This window comes from Rhinolophus ferrumequinum, chromosome 20 (genome assembly GCF_004115265.2).
Source record: "Rhinolophus ferrumequinum isolate MPI-CBG mRhiFer1 chromosome 20, mRhiFer1_v1.p, whole genome shotgun sequence".
Lineage (NCBI taxonomy): Eukaryota > Metazoa > Chordata > Mammalia > Chiroptera > Rhinolophidae > Rhinolophus > Rhinolophus ferrumequinum.
The window spans coordinates 32952275-32971317 of record NC_046303.1 but is presented as its reverse complement, the minus strand read 5'-3'; the positions used below and the strand labels follow the sequence as shown (position 1 = coordinate 32971317).

The 19043-nt window shown below is 37.8% G+C and overlaps 1 protein-coding gene across 2 annotated transcripts in view; it reads right to left on the bottom strand.

Moving 5' to 3' along the window:
* Positions 1 to 19043, bottom strand: part of CALCR (calcitonin receptor) — a 124365-nt gene that overhangs the window by 16495 nt on the left and 88827 nt on the right. For both annotated transcript variants that reach the window (XM_033088062.1, XM_033088063.1), the window contains exons 8-11: positions 13743 to 13869; positions 6355 to 6508; positions 1163 to 1223; positions 1014 to 1080 (exon numbers count right to left, since the gene is read on the bottom strand). In XM_033088062.1, the coding sequence (XP_032943953.1) occupies positions 1014 to 1080; positions 1163 to 1223; positions 6355 to 6508; positions 13743 to 13869 (409 nt within the window). The remainder of the gene's footprint in view (positions 1 to 1013; positions 1081 to 1162; positions 1224 to 6354; positions 6509 to 13742; positions 13870 to 19043) is intronic.

Here is a 19043-nt window from a genome sequence, read left to right as displayed (position 1 = left end):
AAAATTTCAAGAAAGGAAAGAGATCTTTAGTAATAATGGAATTCTTATGGGGTGTTGTAAATATTCAAGACCCACGTCAGTGGGTTCTTGTGAGGACAGTTGGGATAGTAGGTACTTCACTACTGTAAAAATGGGAAAAGGAAATGGAATTTGCATTAGAAAGGCCAGGAAAGTTAGAAGACTCTGGATGAGGACACAATTTGATCAGTTATAAATTGATATTTCTTCAGTATAGGAACAGAACGTGCTGAACGTGTGTCTGTGACTCAGACTGTTTTTATTTTTCTCATTCTTATTTGGACAAATCCCTGTCTTTGTGGTTAATGGAAAAAATGTCTAAATATTAAATTTGATGGTTCTGATGCTGGCCAACACATAGTAAACCATGGGTATAAAGACAGAGCGTGGATATAGATTCAGACAGTCATATTCTCCCCCAACCCAGCTTCTTATTAGTCATGTGATTTTGGGTGAGTTCAGTTGAGCCTTTGGGTTTCGTTTTCCTAATTAGTAAAACATCCTGATAATATATCTATTTTGAAAGGCTGCCAGTAAAAACAGCATGATGTGTGTGCTGTGCCTGAAATACTTGAAGTGTGTGATCATTGGTAGTAGATGGCTCAATGTATCAAAGATGAAGTAGAAGACGGTTTTGTTTGGCAGAGCCCAGGGGAAAAACTATAGGGGGACTTTGTGGGCTCTCACTTTCTTATCAGCAACGTCTTTATTTTTCCTCAGCCGCTTGGTCTTTACCTTTAACTAGGAGAATTTAGTTATAGAACTGTTTTTAAAAATATGTCATTGTGGAGTGTATAGAAACCAGCTGATGTGCCCCTCCAATTTTATTAAATAAAAATATTTTTTCACTTGAAGACTCTCAAATCAAGTTGTTCTTACTATAGATTATCGTTAAATTAGCTTTATTTGAAAGTTATATATATTGCCTAGATCCATCTTCACAGAAATCCCCAGATATAGCACTGTTAATAATGGATTGAAACAGCAATTCTCACCACTAATGCTGCCATGACAGGGCCGTGGATGATGTAAAGCAAATAGGTTTCCACACTCAGCCAGCAGCTGAAAGAAGGGGGGAGGAACACATCAGTACAAATTCATTTTATTTACAAATATGTTAACCAAAAACCACCATAATACTTACTTGTCATTGAAGTACAGTGCCCTGCTAACAGCATGGATAGTGGTTGGCACCAACGGGAACCCTACAAACGTGAAAAAGGAAAAGTCACACCTGGTTTCTTGGTCATGGACTATAACTACAGTTGCATGGAAAATGGTATTTTACTTTAAAAAAAAAAAATAGTGGCAAATTGAACATCTCTGTCAAGATATTTCCCTGATGTTTCTTTGGTCGAATGATCTTTGGTCAAACCAGGTGAAAATGTTCTCATTAGAATATCATGTGCTTTCAGAGAGTTTGGTTAAAAGCACCCAAATAATTAAAAGCCTTTCACAAATTATCCAGTACGATAGGTTACATTACGTACGACTCTTACTATGGCTATTGTGCCATTGTTATGTCCGTGATGATGATGATGATGATGAGAGTGTCGGTTGACTGAGAGCAGCAAGCTTTGCTTTGCATGTGAACTGGGCTCTCTTATGGAGGGGAGCTGGGTCACAGTGGAGGGAAATGACCTCGAGACAGCATATGGAAATGATAGGCTGATTGCTCCAAAAGCCTGTGGTGGGTGTTTACAGTATTTCTTCTAGGCTTTTTGTTTTTCTGTCTGCTTTTATCACATGCATCGATCCTGTTCTCTTTCAATAAGGACACTTCAGAGTAACTAGTGCATTCTGTATCGTCTGTAAGTTATAGTAGCAGAACCTTCATTAAGGCAGCTTAGTACCAGTATCGACTTCCCTGACTACACTGGAAGAGCTAGTGAAAAACAACTTTGAATCTATAAAGAGAACGATGGAGATAGTTACTGGCAATGCATCCTGTCAGGTTACTTCTTTTTAAAATCAATTTTCATTCTATAAAGGTAATCTAGAGTAAAATTATAATTTTATAAGAAAAAAAATTATCTTTTTTCTCAGATGCACTCAGGTACAATGGAATATTGTTTAATTTGGTTGAGACATTTGTAGAATGAATTTTAAAATTATCATCAGATTAGAAATGTGTCTTAGAAGTGAATTAGACCTACACACTTTAAATTTCTGTGAATTATATGCAAAAAAAGAACGCCTGAAAAGGTTGAGTTTTCATCCAAGAACAAACTCAGCGTCTAAACCCATGAAGCATAAAATTCAATAGGACCATCGATTAAATGTTTGACCTGAAAGAATTTGAGTTTGATTATTTACACAAAACATAATTGTATTGTATTCACAGCAGTTCTAACATACAGTTCTTTCCCTACATGGGTTTAGAAAGAGAAATTCATTCTCTCAATTTATTCTGAAGTACATATTTTTAATTAGACAACAAGAGAGGCATATGGAGCTCTCACTTCCATTTCATCGTTTTGTAGAAAAGAAAATGTGTTTCTTAATATAAAGAGGATATAGACCCCATATCTCCCTTCCTAGGGCCTTCCTCGAGACACGGTGTCTCTTTTTGTGCACTTTGATTTTTCTGTCCTCCACCTCTCCTCCCTCCAGGCCCCACGAGCCATAACAACCTTTCCCTCCTACTAAAGATAATAAGGGTGAAGAGGAATTCCTATTCCTAGGATTTTTTTGTTTTTAAGGGGACTAGATGCATTCTATTTGCTTATTGCAAAAATCCATGGGGGGATTTTCCTTCTTTGATTCGTAACAAGAGGAGAACCGGCAAGGCAAAGAATCAATATGAAGAGGGTTGTGAAATAAATGATTTTTTTTGAGAACTAAACTTCAGTATTTTAAGTTGCTTTGATCTGAGAGAAATAGAGAGGTAAGTGATCCCGTTCGGACTTGTAAGGGAGTAACTACTGAAGGAAACAGTCTTTCATTTTTTGATGGGGAGAAGTTCACCACCACTACTTTTCACCCAGAGGTCAATGTTTATATGCCTCTCATAATTCTTTGAGATCCCTTACAGATCCTGGAGTGGGTAATATTATTTACAGCTGAAATGAATGGATGGAATGTGTATCACCTGCAAACATTTGATCTTAGGACATAAACTTCTTGGGCCAAATTTTCTGCTGCACCACTTTCAGACTCTTTATAAAGTATAAAGAAATACCTTATTTCTTGGCATTGCAAAATTTAGGACCTATAATGCTCTTTTGGTGTGAAAATAATTTCAAAAGGATAGTAAAAATATTCAGTAGAAATTGCTTCTTGTCTGATCCACTAAAGTTTCTGTGAAACTATTTTTCTTGAGAAGTTATTTTGATTGTAATTTTACTTGTACATGCAAAGATAATGCTTACCTGAAGTTTGAAGAGAGGGTTATTGCTTTAAAATACATCATCATGCTGTCTTTCAATTTTCTTCTCAGAAGTGAGATTTGGTACTGTGATTTTTGAATGTTACAGAGTTTGGTGAAGTGTGTGTGTGTGTGTGTGTGTGTGTGTAGGAATGAAGAAAAATAGATTTCTGGCATGCTGAAAAATAATTACATTTTAGAACTACACTGGTTGACTATTTTCCAAACACCTATTTATGGGAGTGCAAATCTTTCTCATTCTTTTAAATTGATGATTCTGTGCTTACCTTACTAAGTGCAAAGTTCTTTAGGAGTCTACTTGAATTATTCTGGTAAAGTTTTAAGTATTTTTTGATTAAGAAAGGTTAAAGTATCCCATAGATATTTTACTTACTTTCATTGCCATCTTTTTGACACAGCTGAACAACTTGTTCCTTTTTTACCTTTGAATTGTTTATGCGTGTTAAACAGATGTCGTCATTGAGCTATCTACGAGGATGCCAAAAGTTTTATAACTCATTCACAAGGCAACAGTACGGAAAGAGCAGTATAAATTGTTCCGTCCAGGTACTCTCATCTCTGCTGAATGCCACAGGCAAGAATACATTTATAGCTTTTTTCTTGCATGATAATTTTCTGAGTGGCAGATAGACGTTCTTGAATAGTCAAAACTGGTACAAGAAATATGCCATAAATTTTATTTCAGAGGAAATATGTTACATAGATCAGATGGAAATGGTTGTCTCTGTGTGTGTGCGCATGTGTGTGGCAGGCCTGGGGTGGGGTGGCATTTTCAGATGTTCACCAGGAAGGCATCTGACCAGCACCAGTCATTACTATTGTGGTGATTAAAACTGCTACTGGGGGGATTAAATTGTATCTAGTGGATTCCTGGCATGACCAGCTTTGGAAGATTAGAAATTGTGGAGAGGGTGTGTATGAGGCTGAGAAAGGCAAGCAAGGAAAGAAAAACCTCTTGTAGAAGGCTGGAGCTAAAAGAAAAAAACAGTGAAAGACCACTTTGGCCTTTCTATTCTGACCTGTCTTGAGGACCGGGATGAGCAGGTGAACCTAGCAACTGTTGTGGGACCAGGAGAAGAGTCAAAAGCCCGATTTCTAACTTCACTGGATGGTTAAGGAAACAGGATGCTGGGACTGCCACTGCTGCCCCTCAATGGGGAGTGGCCCACAAGATGAGGTGTTTTGGGGTATATTCTAGATGGCTATCCAATTCACAAAGATCCCTCTCCCATTTTTTTCTGGATGGGTCACTCACCCCAGACATGTTTGCATTATGTGACACTATATTCCTCAATGGCCTTGGCCACAGGTCATTGAACCATGGGTGGCCCCCTGACTTCAGTTGGACCACTCAGATCCTCTTGCCCGGCTATTCAGAATTGGCACTTAGAGACAAGCTTTTAGTCTTTCCGGGTAGCTGGAACAGAAGAATGTGAACTCAGGGAACTTTGGGGTAGGTTGTATTTACCACTAGAATTGGGGAGCAGAGACCTGTGATCTATGGTCTGTAGAGACAGAGAAGGGTTAAAACAGATGCTCAGAGCAAAGCAGAGACAAAAGAGAGAGGGAGAGCGTTCCTGGTTGTCTGGTCCTGGTTTCAGCCCTTGACTTCTGTAAAATACTCTAGATTATGATAATTTCTCTATTTTTGTTGAAATTAGAACATCTTAATCTCTGTTGTAGCATCATAAATTTAATGTCAAGACACCCCCCCCCCCATATCTGCCACCTTGACCCACCATTATAGGATTATGCCATGGGATTTGGGTCATATGTTTGGTTAAAATCCATGTATTTCTGTTAGGGACTGAGTGTTATGGAAACAAATATTGCATGAAGTCAGTCCTGGTGTAGATTGTGGGAAAGATTCGGGGCCGCTTATATAGACATATATCTACACAGTTGGTAATAATGCCTGTTGGGTAAGAGTTTAAATACAAAGGTTGATGTTCTTAGAAAGCCTTTGGATTATCCTTCCTCTTCAGTAAATCTTTCCCTTTCATCGATATGTTTAGGGGTTCCCCAAAATGCTGCATTAAAGTACAGGCTTAGTTCCAGGCAATCCCATAGCCTCTGCTCTGAGAGGCACAGTCACCCTGTCAGTGGAGAGCAAGGGTCGCCTTGGCTCTGTAGTAAGAATCCTCCTCTGGTGCGGGAGTTTCATGGGATGGTTTTTGTTTGTTTGTTTATTTGTTTTGTTTTGATAAGGCACCGTGCAGTTTTGTCCCAGAGCCTCCCCCTTTCACTACCTCACTATCTGTTTCCCTTCCACCAGAGTGAGCTAGGCTATTAGCAGTTCTGGAGGGAAGGGAGCAATTCTTGAGCTTCCTCACAGACCTCAGCACCCTGCTGTAGTCAATCCATACAGAAGCAGCCACAGTTTAAGCAATCCCACCACAGGCTTTTAAAAGCCATTGCCACGTGCTATGATGTCATATAAGCTCTACTTGGAGGCCCACGTGGTTATGTCTATTGTTCAGCTGGACTCTTCTTCCTGACTTTTTAATGGAGGAGTCCTGCTGAAGTATTGATAGGAATTCATGTTCTTGAGGAAGGAAAGTGGGGCCAGGTTGGAGGACATACAGGACTCAGAATGTGAAATTCTCCTTTGATCTACAAACTCATGATAAATAAAACTGAAGGGGGCCTAATCAGACCTTCGCTCAATCATGTTTTTTGTCTGTCTGTTAGCTGGGTCATCTAAAGACACTTATAATCATACCCCTTTATTCTGCACTGACTCCCACGCTTATCACAGTGTATATGAACTTGTTAAAGGGCTTCGGTGATGCTCTCTTGGAGACTGAACTCCTGCCCGCACCTGGGTCTCATCATTCCTCAAAGGACCTGGACCCCTGACTGTTCTCTGTGACCAAGACCAGAGGAAGATTGTAAATATACAGACAGAGGTGAAGGTGGTTCAAAACTCAGCGGGAGGAAATACATACCCCAGCCAAGGAGATAATACCAGCGCAGGTGCTGTTCCTCGGTGAACATGGCCACCACGATCATTGTGTGAAGGTAGATCCCTTCACAGAGCATCCAGAAATAATTGCAAGCCATCATGTACTGGTGGAAAAAATGCAAAACCTTGCAGCTCAGCTGTCAGAAAGAAATGGAGATACTCAGTTGGAGACACGGGCAAGGGTTGACAGTGAACAGAGAGTACACGTGAACATGAGACAAAGTATATGCATTTAGCCTGCATTCATTTTCCACAAGCATCTGTCAACACGTGCCACCCTCTGTATCCACAAATCAGAGCGATAGTGCATAGATCATTGGTACTACATATAAGCGTATAAGCAGCCGTCAAGAAGAAGGGAAGCCTAGTCCCCCAAATGTTCTTTTCCTGTTACATTCTGGTGACTTACATAGAGGCTCATCCTCCTGCAATGTGTCAGAGACCCGTAATTTTGGAGAGCATCCAAGGATTTTGTTACATGACTGTTATAGCCTCTTTCCTACAGCCAATGAGGCAAATAACCCAGACATTGTTAATGCTGCTCCTGAAGTTGGTGATATCTCCTTAGCAGTGAAGAGGAGATAACCAAGTGATAAATTTCTCACATGTGAGCCAGGAGCTATGCTGAACCAACTGGTGACTCCTGTTTTGGTTACTTGCTGGCCTTCTATTGCTGATAATCCTAAGCATCAAAGAGCACACGTTTCCTGTTCCAGTCGATTCGCAACACAATAGGAAATGTCCTGACTTTGATTCACATGTATCCTAAAACCTCATGAGGAGGAATTATAGAACTTTATGTCAAGATGCCAGTGCAGTTGATAAACTAAGGGACAAAAAGGCTCTCCTCATATCAACTTGAAAACTATCAACTTGTACATTGTTTAAAGCTAGCTGAATGAAGGAGAAACGTCACCCAGCCAGAAAGTCAGCATTAAATAATTTTGTAGGGAAGTTCTGAAGTCCTTTTCCAGAAGAATTTAAAGGTACAATGTTTTCAATTAAATGTGAGTCTGTCGTGCAATCCTGAGCTGATTTCTGATAAGGCCTCAGAGAAAATGAGCTTGAATCTGTGGAACTGTAGTCATGGTTCAGTGCGTTTAGCGGGGGAAAAAGTCCCATCTGAGATAAGTACGTTGGAAGATGATCGAGAAATTGGTAAAGGAAGCACTCTGGAAGTGTTCAGCAAACAAAACTGCAGTAAACAGAAAAGCAGGATACACACATTATGGAAAAGAAAGTCTGTTAGAAATGTGGCAGGGGTATAAAAATTAACAGCTTGCAGTGCCCAGGGGTCTTTCTCTATGTGGTATAATAAGTACATTATATCACTCTTTACTAGGGCATCTCAAGCCATGACTGATTTAGTTTTATTGTCTCACAGCACAGTCCTTTTGATTATTTGTGATTTACAAACCTCTGAGTATTCTCTGCATTCTGCTTTAATACGTAGTCCCTTTTGGATTGAAGCAGTATTTTACAAATGTTCTGAGTTTCCACATTTCCTATGCTGTATAACACAAAAATGGAACTAGTTTCCACAGTTAGAAAATGACAAGTGCTTAAGGCCTAATGACAGTGGTAACAACTATAATATAAATAATAATAGCTAATATTTGAGAATTGTTATGTGCCAGACCCTGTGTTGTGGATTTTAGGTATATCAGTTTATTTAACACATACACCTATTTAACACAAAGAACTCTATGAGGAAGGTGCTATTATCGTCTCCTCTTTACACATTAGGAAAATGAGGTACAATGAGGTTAAGTAACTTGCTCAAGAATACAGAATAATATGTAACGAAGTAGAAGAACTAGGATTTGAGATCCTGTAGTTTAGCAAGAACAACTCTATAGCATTTGGAGCAATCCAGCGAAGCACAGCAAATATCAAATTGACTGTTGCTCCGAAGCTTTCTAACAATGAATCAACATATCCTAATGGGGTGTACAAGACTCCTTGTATCCCAACTGGAAGCTTTTTGAGAATGAAAACAAATCTATAAAAAGTTTTTCACTAAACTCATGATAACATTTTCAAAACAATGTACAGTGTTGAGATGAAGACTCACTATGTAAACCATGTCACGAGATGCCATTTTTTAAGGCACTGATTTCCTGTGTAGAGGTACCACCCAGACTGACCAGATGAGAGAAACTGGAAATTGGATTGATGCTTGTAGCCATTTTAGGAACAAATTCTTCAAATCCAAATGGGAAAGAAGTTGATTATAAATAAAAGGAATAAAGAAATCCTGTATACTTTTCTGTGTCATTGGATCTTGGTTAAAATGCCATTGACTGGTTTTGTCTGTAAATAAAGTGAAGTAGCATAAATGACCAGGGTAGGATAGTTTATCCCATGACCACATCTTGGTATTAGTCTCTCTGCATTGTCCCTCCAATCCATCATACTTTTTCATTCCCAATCTAATTTCTTCCATAGGCTACCAAACTGGAGAATTCCAGTCTAGTTTTATCTGCATTGATCTCTCATCTCAAGAACTCTGCCGTCCCTGTTGCCTCTCTCACATTTCTATGCCTGCCCTTGGCACCAGCCTTCTCTGGGTTGGGCAGGAAGAGTCCATTTTCCACCCTGGGTTTCATCAGTCTCTAGTGCTTGAGCCTTGAGCGTTTATTCTGAGCTGATCGTCCTATGACTAAGATGGAGTTCTGACATAGTCTGGTGGCTTGGTTGTCCCGAAAAAATGAGAATTAGAAGAAATTCATTTTGTTTTTCAAGGACTCATTTGACTTTACTCATAGAAGAAGCTATAGAAAATGTGACTCGATTGTTTGGCTTTTGAAGTGCAAAGAATCCAGGAAAAACTAATCTCCCTGTATTGTCCCTTTCAGACCCAGATAAAAGTTCAGAGAGACATTTCTTTCTAGAAAATGACAAGTGTGCTGCCAGCTTCCTTTAGATGCAGCAAGAATAATACTTTTAATTCTGCCTCCTGATTTTCTACATGAAGAAATAAGCAGATAGAACAAGAAAAATGAAATTTTCGATATTATGGAAATGAAATGCTCAAATGACACAAATGACAATGTGCAATTTTCACATCACTCAATAAACTGAGGATCTATTCAGCCCATATTTATGCCATGAGTTATTCTGAGTTTAACTTTTAAAAAAAAAGAATGTGAAGGAATAAGTTTCTCATGCTTGGTGTTACACGAGAGAATCTGCTTAACCAAAAAACTTCCAAGGAAAGAAATTGACCACCTTGAGGGGAAAGGGACCACAAACCCAGGGGATTACTCACTGAGGAGTGAGAACACTGTTTTCTTGTGCCCCCAACAAAATAAACTCTTATAGAAGTAGTGTGACAACATTTGGAATGGTGCCACCACATTTTACAATAAATAACTTTTTGTTTTTTAAAATATATTCCCATGGACACTGGGAAGGAACATCTTTTTGTCTTCTAACTGCTAATTCAGGGACTTGAGAATTGTGTCAAATGAAAAAAATAACCCATAACTTTGCCTTTAATTTGCTTAAGAAACAAAGTATCTTTAAAAATTATATATATTGTTTTGTAAAAAAAAAAAAAAGGGACATGTGCCTGAATCACAGATAGATGATCTGTTGATGGACATGCTTTTCGTTTATTGATGACTGGTTATATTTTTCACATTAGTTGCAATTTCAATCAATATTTGTAGATTGACAATGTCCAATAATTTCCCTTTCAAAAAATTTCTGTGTGTGTTTTTTTTTTTTTAGTCTATCATTGGGTTTTTCTTTGCTGTCTCCACTCTTCTTGGTTATGGAGAACCTTAATCTAATGTTTTCTGGAATGTCAGTTTTTCAAGAAAAACGCAATATTTTAAATAATTCATTTAAAGTATAAATTTTAAACATGTAATTTTGCATATGACTTAGTAACATGTTGATGAGATTAGTCTTATTGTTTGGATACTGTTTTGTCTGTCTCTTTAGAGGTGGAGAACTTTACACCCAGGAAAGATGGAGCTGGCCTAGTTCTTGTTTATCCCCTGGATATTCACATATATTACAACAGGAAAAATTTCTTCTTTCTTGATGTTTGAATTTATAGTTTCAATTGCGATTCACTTTAACAATCTTTTGAATGGGAAAAGATACACAATTTGCATTTTCAAGGTGAGATACAGCACAAATTTCAAGACTTCTGTCTCTCTTGGAAATAATAAACAAGGAGATTCAAGGATGAATTACATATATGTCTAATTGAGGGTTCTCTCCTGCCCTTTCTTATTTTGCCCTATTTTGTTTGCCTAGAGAGCACGATCTTGTTTGGTTTATATATGAAGGGTTAGATAAGAGATTTAACGAAATTTCACTGAAAAACGATGACTGTATTCAAATAAAGAAAGTACTGAAAACAAATGACCTCGTTTTTTTCCCACTGGGTCAAGTGTATGTTTCACAATTTACAAACATGAATGAATTTGTGTCGTTGTAGCCCATGTTTTGTTTGTTTTAGCCTATACTATTTACATGTATTTGGTGAGAGGCATGTGTTTCCCAATTTTGTCTTATGGAGGAAACAGACATTTGGAAATGTGAAAGAGGGTGCAGTGTGTTTCCACATGGCATTTCCCATTTACTATTGTAAGTGGCTGGTGATTGGTGGCTTATTCTTATTTTGTCTACTCTCAGGGGAAAGGAGGCTTCTCACTCAGGCATACACACTTTTTGCTCCTTTGTTTTTCATTAAACACACACACACTCACACTTTTTGAAATAGGTAAACAAATGACTGAATCCCACATGCGTGGTTGCATGGCACTATCACATCCTGTGAAAGGGATGTCACAAATAGATATTTTAGCAAACTGATTAGAATTTAGTTCTGAAGACTCAATTTAAGGTTTGGGTGCTCCAAAAACAATGAATTGGATTAAATTCTACCTTTCCAGTATTTTATAGTTGTTTTCTAGGAAGTTTGCTCTTACATAGCTAAAAATAAACATCTTTTACATTAACAGTATATTGATTTGAGAGAACCAAGTGCTGGTGATGTCATTAAGATAAGCTTCGTCCCTGTTTTTCTAACTTAGGTCACTTTGAGAATGCCTAATGTGTGTGAGAAAATCACCCTCCCTCCTCCATACCCAGAAGAAAGCTTCCCGTGAATTTTTCTCGCTCCCCTCCACTCATACTTACCTTCTCCCAGGAAATCAGCTGCACAGTGGCTGAGCCAGGTCCTGAGACATCTACTTACAGGTTGTATGAAAGGTTTTTAGGCAGGAGGGTTGCTGCAAGGCAGGGCTGAGCTGGCTGCCTGTGGGTAATGACTGGCAGAGTACATAGGCATGTCTGCCCCTAAACTATACCAGGAAAGTGAAAACATCTGGTGATGAAACTCATGAGCCGGTTAGGAGCAATGACTACAGTAACAGATGGGTAGGGAAAGCCATGTGCAAAGACCTAGGGAATTAGCCACAAGGCAAGGGTTAGCAGCAATCCTGAGAGCAAGTGCTAACAGTATTACGCCCTAGGGAATTTTTAAAAGCTTTATGCTTCTTGTGAGACTCTAGGACAACCTCTAAGAAGTACGGAGGGCAGGTTTTATTATTCTCATTTGATGGAAGTTAAATGGCTTCTATCGTTCAATAGTGAACTTAGAAAAACCCTCAATTTAGACTATTTCAGGAAGATAACAAGTTGAGTACAATTTCACAATGGATGAGAAGTCTCTTTCATCCTAACAGCCAGAGAGTGGGCTGTTGGTATGACATGTGGGTGTGAGACCCCCACAGGAAAGATGAGAGAGTCTATTAAAGAATTTACAGTACTCGTAATTTGAGTAAGCACTGCTCCCAGGGTTGATTATTTAATGACCGAATTGCCATTTCTTGGCGTACTTTGTACAGACAATAACTTTCTCAGGGCTTCCACACTTAATGGGAAATTGGAAGCCAAAAATTTGAATCTTCTTTGCTGAGAGATGCTTAGTTAGTACTTCTACATCTGTTTTAAACTTAATAGGGGTCAGCTTCCCTAATTAAATGTAGTGTACATGTCCCATTATGGACAGTCATCACTTTGGAATGATGGAGACTATTTCTTTAAGAACACATCTTCCTAAGGAAATAAATCAAGACAATCAAGAGCACCATGTAATAAAGAGGGGAGCGGATGGGATTCTGTGTGAGACAGGACTGGGTTTGAATCCATCTCTATCCACAGTACAGAGGACATGTGTCTTCACTGAGCCTCAGTTTACTCAGCTAACCATGGCGATAATATCCACCCTGCACTGGGATTTTATGAGGATTAAATGACATGAGATCACTTTCATTAAAATCAGCATTAAAAAAAGGAACTCATCAAGATAAACCCATTGGGTCTCATTCTGCAGGTAAAGCAGGGCTTTGTCTCAGATAACAGATGCCATGGTTTTAAATGATAGATCATAATGCCTTTCTGGATGTGTTCATACTGCAAAAACTATTAACACTGGATCTATTAGAAGCCAAATTAAGTTGCTTTCCCATGCCATGCCACTGTCACGCAGGATGCATGCTCTGGGCAGATTTCATGCATTTTTGTCATTGGGTTGGCAGAGCTGTCAAATGCCAGTTTTGAAAGATGAGGCTATCTACAGAAGCTTGCGTAACAGAGTTAAGCAGAGGAACAAAAAGGAAACTATCCCTTGGCCATTCTTTTGTGCTAGATAGCTTATGTTTGCGCTTTCACATGCACTTCCCACCCTCCTCCAACTGCCCTGGGCCCAGAGAAATGGATCTGTGCATCTCCATCAGGGCTTCTTTGCCCTCTGGTTTCTGGTTAAGCTCAGTTTATGGGGACCATCAGCAGAGACTGGGAGATGAGAGTGAGTGAACTAGGGGTAATTAAACCTTTTTCAAGTCAGGCAGATATAGAACATGATATTTACATGGCTTACTTGAGTAAATACATAGCAAACCATAGCTGAAGTGACTGGCCCAAACCCAGCCTTGTTCCAGAACAAGGGATTACCTAGGCACACCTGTAACCTATTAGTGACACACTGGGGCCACTGGGAAGCACCTCCTTTGTACACCTAGTATTGTCTGTGTTCACAAGATGTGTTCAGTAAACTTCCCATAGATGTTAACACATTTTTGATTAGTAGTAAAAACTCACGATTTGTTGTATAATTCTTATTTGATTAAAATTGAATTATTCCCAGCCCTTTACTATAGTACATAAAAATTACTTCCCATAACTGTATAGAAATGATATATCTTGCTTAATGCAAAACTCAACTATAAAAGTAAATATGATTGCACACGTAAAGAGCTGCATAAGTCAAGCAATGACACCATGTTCACTATTTATGGGTACGATATTCTTAAAGATTACGTTAGAAACAGATTATGCAGTGCTCACCGGATCCCTTCTCACGAGCTCTCCGTTGGGTACCACTTCAACCAGGTGGATGATGATAATCATGGAATTCAGAATATAAGTCAGAAACATGTGCTTATGCAGAGTTACCCTTTGGCAGCCAAGGTTCCTGGAAGAAACAGTAACAAAAAACATTAACCAGTGCCAAAATGTTGAAGTATTTGGGGAAAAAGAACCTTTTTGGTAATATTTTAAATATTTCCTTTAGCAATGGATAAGAGAACATACAGCAATAAGTGCAGCTGGTCCCATCTTTAAGACTCATTACTACTTTTTGCCTGATGTTTAGAAACAGTTTTCCAGTCACAGTAGCTTAGTTTTCAGTCCTCAGGGTGATTTTGTACAACTGGAAGAGTGCATGATAAAATCACTTTTAATTATTACAAATGTCATGAAATTAATTAAGAGAAGGATGCTTACAAGAGAAACCATTAGGGTTTGGAGTGTGTTTTAGATCAAAAGTTGACTATTCATTGATGTAATGAGGCAGAAATTGTGTGGTAAATGGGACAACAGAGCATAAAGTCAGAACCAAGGCTGTCTGTGACAAAGTACTGAATCCATGTCCTTGATCCATCGCACAGACAGACTTTTTAAGTATCCTGTTATCCTTTTTTGCCATTTCTTCTAACATCTTTTTATTTCTCATATTCTAACTGAAATCAACTCTGTGCTTTCTCCTTTCCACATCCTCCTGATGGTGGAGCTCAGACACAGGCAAAGAATTTTAAACAGGCTCAAATTTGATCTCATTATGAGGCATATTGTGGTTTGGATCTGACAACACCTATCAAAGGGCTGCTACTTGTTGGATAGCCATTTCCCACCTTTTGGGTGCTAAGTGGTTTGCTGGGTTTTCTATTCCTCTGTCCTCCACTTCATAAACTTGTACGTATGTATTTCTGTGAGTGTTTGCGTAAACAAACATTAATTTGAATATCCTATTTCGCTTTTTGATGCAAATGAAGAAAGCCTGTAGGATGGCTATAACAAAATTGGAATGATTATCCTAGATGAATAAAAATCTTATATTTACCGTATTTGATCCAGTCCAAAATGTTTAGCATAATGTGAAAACTTGAAACATTCAATTACTGATGCTAAAGATTGAGCTAGTAACTACCCCTAAAAAATCTTCATGGAATAAAGTTAGATCCTAGGAATTTTGAAAAGGAAATTCTAGGTAAAGATGAATAAGAGAATAGTCCAGGTTTACTAATAATGTTTTTCCTAGATTTCCAAATCAAGGGAAAATGAATTTTCAATTGGTAGTAAAAAGTAAATTTAAGTAATGAGAACATTACTATCTATCAGAGAACATTTTGATTATTGTAGCTACGTTTTTCAACTTTTCAGGAAGCACAAACATTAGTAAAATTGTTAACAATATTTTAAAATTCCCAACTTGCTGAGCAGGGGTAGAATACAGAATTTTATATTCAGGAGGCAGCCTACTGTAAAGATGAGGTTTACAGAAGAACTTTTACACACACACACACACACACACACACACACACACTCACTGTCATGTGTTACTTTATTCTGCAGCAGAAAAGTCTGTAAAGTTAAGCGAACCTGAGTGGTTTGACAATAATGCTATAAAAGTAGGTTGCAAATTTAAGGCTTTAAAAAGACAAAAAAAATTTATATGAAACATCATACCCATTTATATGGTATAAACACTTCCATATTGCACATTCAACCTGTGTGTGTCCTGCCATTTTCCATATAGTTCTAATAGCATTTTATAGTTTTTCTCACTGGAAGGCAACTATTAAATTGCGGTTTAAAAGGTTAAAAATAATTGCAAAACCACAATTACTTGTGCATCAACCTAATATCTGTGGTTTCATTGTTGGATGCAGCCTAGCTTAAACCAGTGACGGTTGACAATATCTAGAACTAAGGCATGTGGATGAATGCATCGTACAATGCTGCTATTCTCATGCCTGGTTTTCTTTTGGTCAGGTAGAGTTCAATAATCTGCTGATGTACAACATTAACTCAAAGGATTGGTTAGTGTTAATGTTCTGTGTAAACCAGAACCACCCTCAGGAAAATGCACTTCCTCCACCTCCTGCTTACTCTCAGGCCCTTGTGCTTTGTTTTTCTTCTCGTCTCCTGACATATCACATTTGTTTATTGCCTGTTCTTTTTCTCCTTTTCCTCACTAGAATAAAAGTGCTAAAGCAATTTGTTTTTGTGCACCTAGAATAGTGTCTAACACGTTGTAGGGCTTAATACTCATTTTTTTGAATTAAAAATTTTTATATAAGAACAATTTTCTCCTTCGAGCTGTGACCAAGTTTTCTGGTACATCAGATAATTATATTAAATGGTCAAGGATCTCATATCTTATACTTTGTATCATACTGAACATTTGCCAAGTTCTTAATATAGGTATTAACTAATAGTGGATGCTATCCTAATAGCTAAAACTTATATACAATAGTGCATTATGTACATAATGAGAAAATGATCATTTAAAGCTGGATTAACTGGAAGACTCCAAAGAAAGAATATGACTAATATATAATATGAGTTTCTTATTCTTGAAGGTTACAATGTAATTTCTGCTTATTAAGTTTTACATTTTTTGTTATACTTACTTGATGACATTTACAGTGAGCTTTTTGATGTGAATTAAAGGTACTTTAAATTTATTAAAATTCATTCAATAATGTAACACATATACTGTGTACCCACTAAAATTCAGACCTTCTCTCAGATGTTAGGGATACGTGGATGAACAAAACAGTTAACTGCTGCCTTGAGGGACCTTATAAACTATATAATTGTTTATTTACTCATTATATAACTGTTCTGAAGGAGAGGTATAGAATGCTAAAGAGGATTAACTAAGCTTAGCATAAGTAATTATGTGTTTAATTGTTCTCAATGCAAATATCTTGTTGCTTGAATGAACAGGAGAGAAGCTGACAACGTTTTCCTGTCAGATCTGAAATGTCTTTGGTAGAAACAGCACAAACCTGATGTTAGCCATACTTCATTCCTCTTCATAAAAAAATAGGTATTTAAATGGACAGAACCTTACTTACTCTTTGAATGACAGGGAACCATCAGTACTATAGATTCTCTAATAGTGGGAGGATAAGACAACATAATCTACTCCTGTCTTGGCCCAATCAAGGTGTCACTCAGATGTGAAGAGACAATGATCGACTTGAGTATGAGTCTCAAGATGTCCTATTTTAAAGTTAAAGTGAAATGTCATTTTCATGGTTTTAGTTTATCTGGTGCAAATCTTTCACACTAAAAAAAAATTTGTTTTCAAGTTATTGATACCCTATGTATGCATGTGTGTGGTTTTAGGGAGCTTTTCGTTCGTTGCTTGAGAAAGCATTTAATATTTGCCTTAGGTTTTGCTGATCACATAAACCAGTTTGATATCCTAGGACAAGCAAGGGCAGTATTCACTCCTTATAAGACAGTGTAAGAAAGTAGCAAATAAGGAAACAAAATAAAAGTTGTTACGGATTTATTGGTGCATGAAAAGTATGCATTTGGAATAATTGTGACTAGTACAAATTGTGACTAGTACAAGAAAAGTCATTATCTTCCAGTATAACTACATTTTCCTTGACGTAGGTATCATACTTTGTTCACGATGGACAAGAGAAGTGAGGGAAGGAAAGGGAATGTGAAATGGAATGCATTAAAGCTCCTAGAAAAACCTGAAAACACAATATATTATACATCTTTTCCATCTGACAAGGGACTTTTTACCTTTGGGTTTAGCACAAAATTTTTATCTTTAAGGAACTCCCTTTCATTCATAATGCTTGCTTCCTTTCCTATTACTACTGTTCTATTAGTGAACGGTATGCCAAAATATGACCAAAAGTTATTTGGTGTCCTGTCATGTCAAGGGCAGGTTGAGAGAGAGGAGGCTATCTTTGGTGCCTCTGATTTAATGGTTTCTCTGGAGGAAGAGGAAGGTAGCCCGAGATGTATAATAGTGGATATTATACAAGATAAAGAGTTATCTATCCATCCACTGCAGATGTGACTGAATAATAGGGAATGCTGAGTGAGGAGTAGAGGAATCAGTATTCCTGCTGGAGGTCCCAGTGGAAACCTCCCTTTTTTCTTAATGTGGCCAATGTAATGTAATGTAGACAAGGTAATGCAATGAAGGCACCTCCTGTCTTCCAACATATCTCTCTACTAACTTTCAGGCAAGAGTAATTAATGTTTGAAATAGTTAACAATCAGTGTCTCGAGCAGTCAAAATAAATGTTAATGAATTATTATTGTATTAATACTTTCTAGAGAGTAAACTGTGAGATGTTTCAGTATTTAGGCTTATTCTACAGAAATGTCAATTAATAAATTGTAAAGGGAACTGATGGCGTAAGTGAATTTATTGCAAACTTGCTTAACGTGGTCAGGAAACAAACATAAATAAATGTCCACTTGTGTGACTTTCTCAAGTCAGTCTTCCCTATCTCATCTTTAATTCTCTTGTGGACATTTACTATTGGCTTCTAGCAGCGAGGAGGATTGCTAAATTGATTTGATGTTTCTATTTAATCCCTCTCATATTATTGCTCCTAACTATTTTCCCTGGAAGGGTCCCAAACCATATATCATCCTAAAGAGGGTGTCTTCATCCTTAAACCAGGGGACCAGAAGGAAACTTATATCATGAACATTACTTTAACTCTACCATTTTTGTAGAGTTAAGATCTTTAGTGTTGCCTCTTTTATGATTTAAATCACTGAAAAAAATCCCCCCCCCCCATCTTGAAGAGGGCATAGAAGCTCAATCTTATTCTTTAAAATACCAAAGATTTTCTAAATACATTTCTACATTTATTTTCTGAAAGCACAGGGAGCATGATTCTAATTTATTTCAGGGTTGCAGAGCCCTGCCTGTTACCTATACTGGCATGCTCAGAATAAAATCACAGTCTGATTAGATGCATGCCTTGATCTCATTCTGAGTAATATCCCGGGATTTTTAGCAGCAAAGTATCGGCAGTTCCACGGCCACCCATATATTCAGTAACTTTGAATTCCTCTGACAGCCTTCTTAGCCCCATGGTTGGAGGAAGACACCTGCAGGGTTACTCCTTTTTATAGTCCCTAGAAGGCACATTTTATGATTTTCGAGTGAGGTTTCAATTGGATGATTATGAATGCGGCGTTAGGTGTCAGAAGTGGAGCTAGGTATGACTTCTTATTTTGGTTTCATGGCAGTTTTATGAAATTGATTGGAGTTTTCAAAATAACTCAGCCCTGGGAATGTAAAGCAAGGGA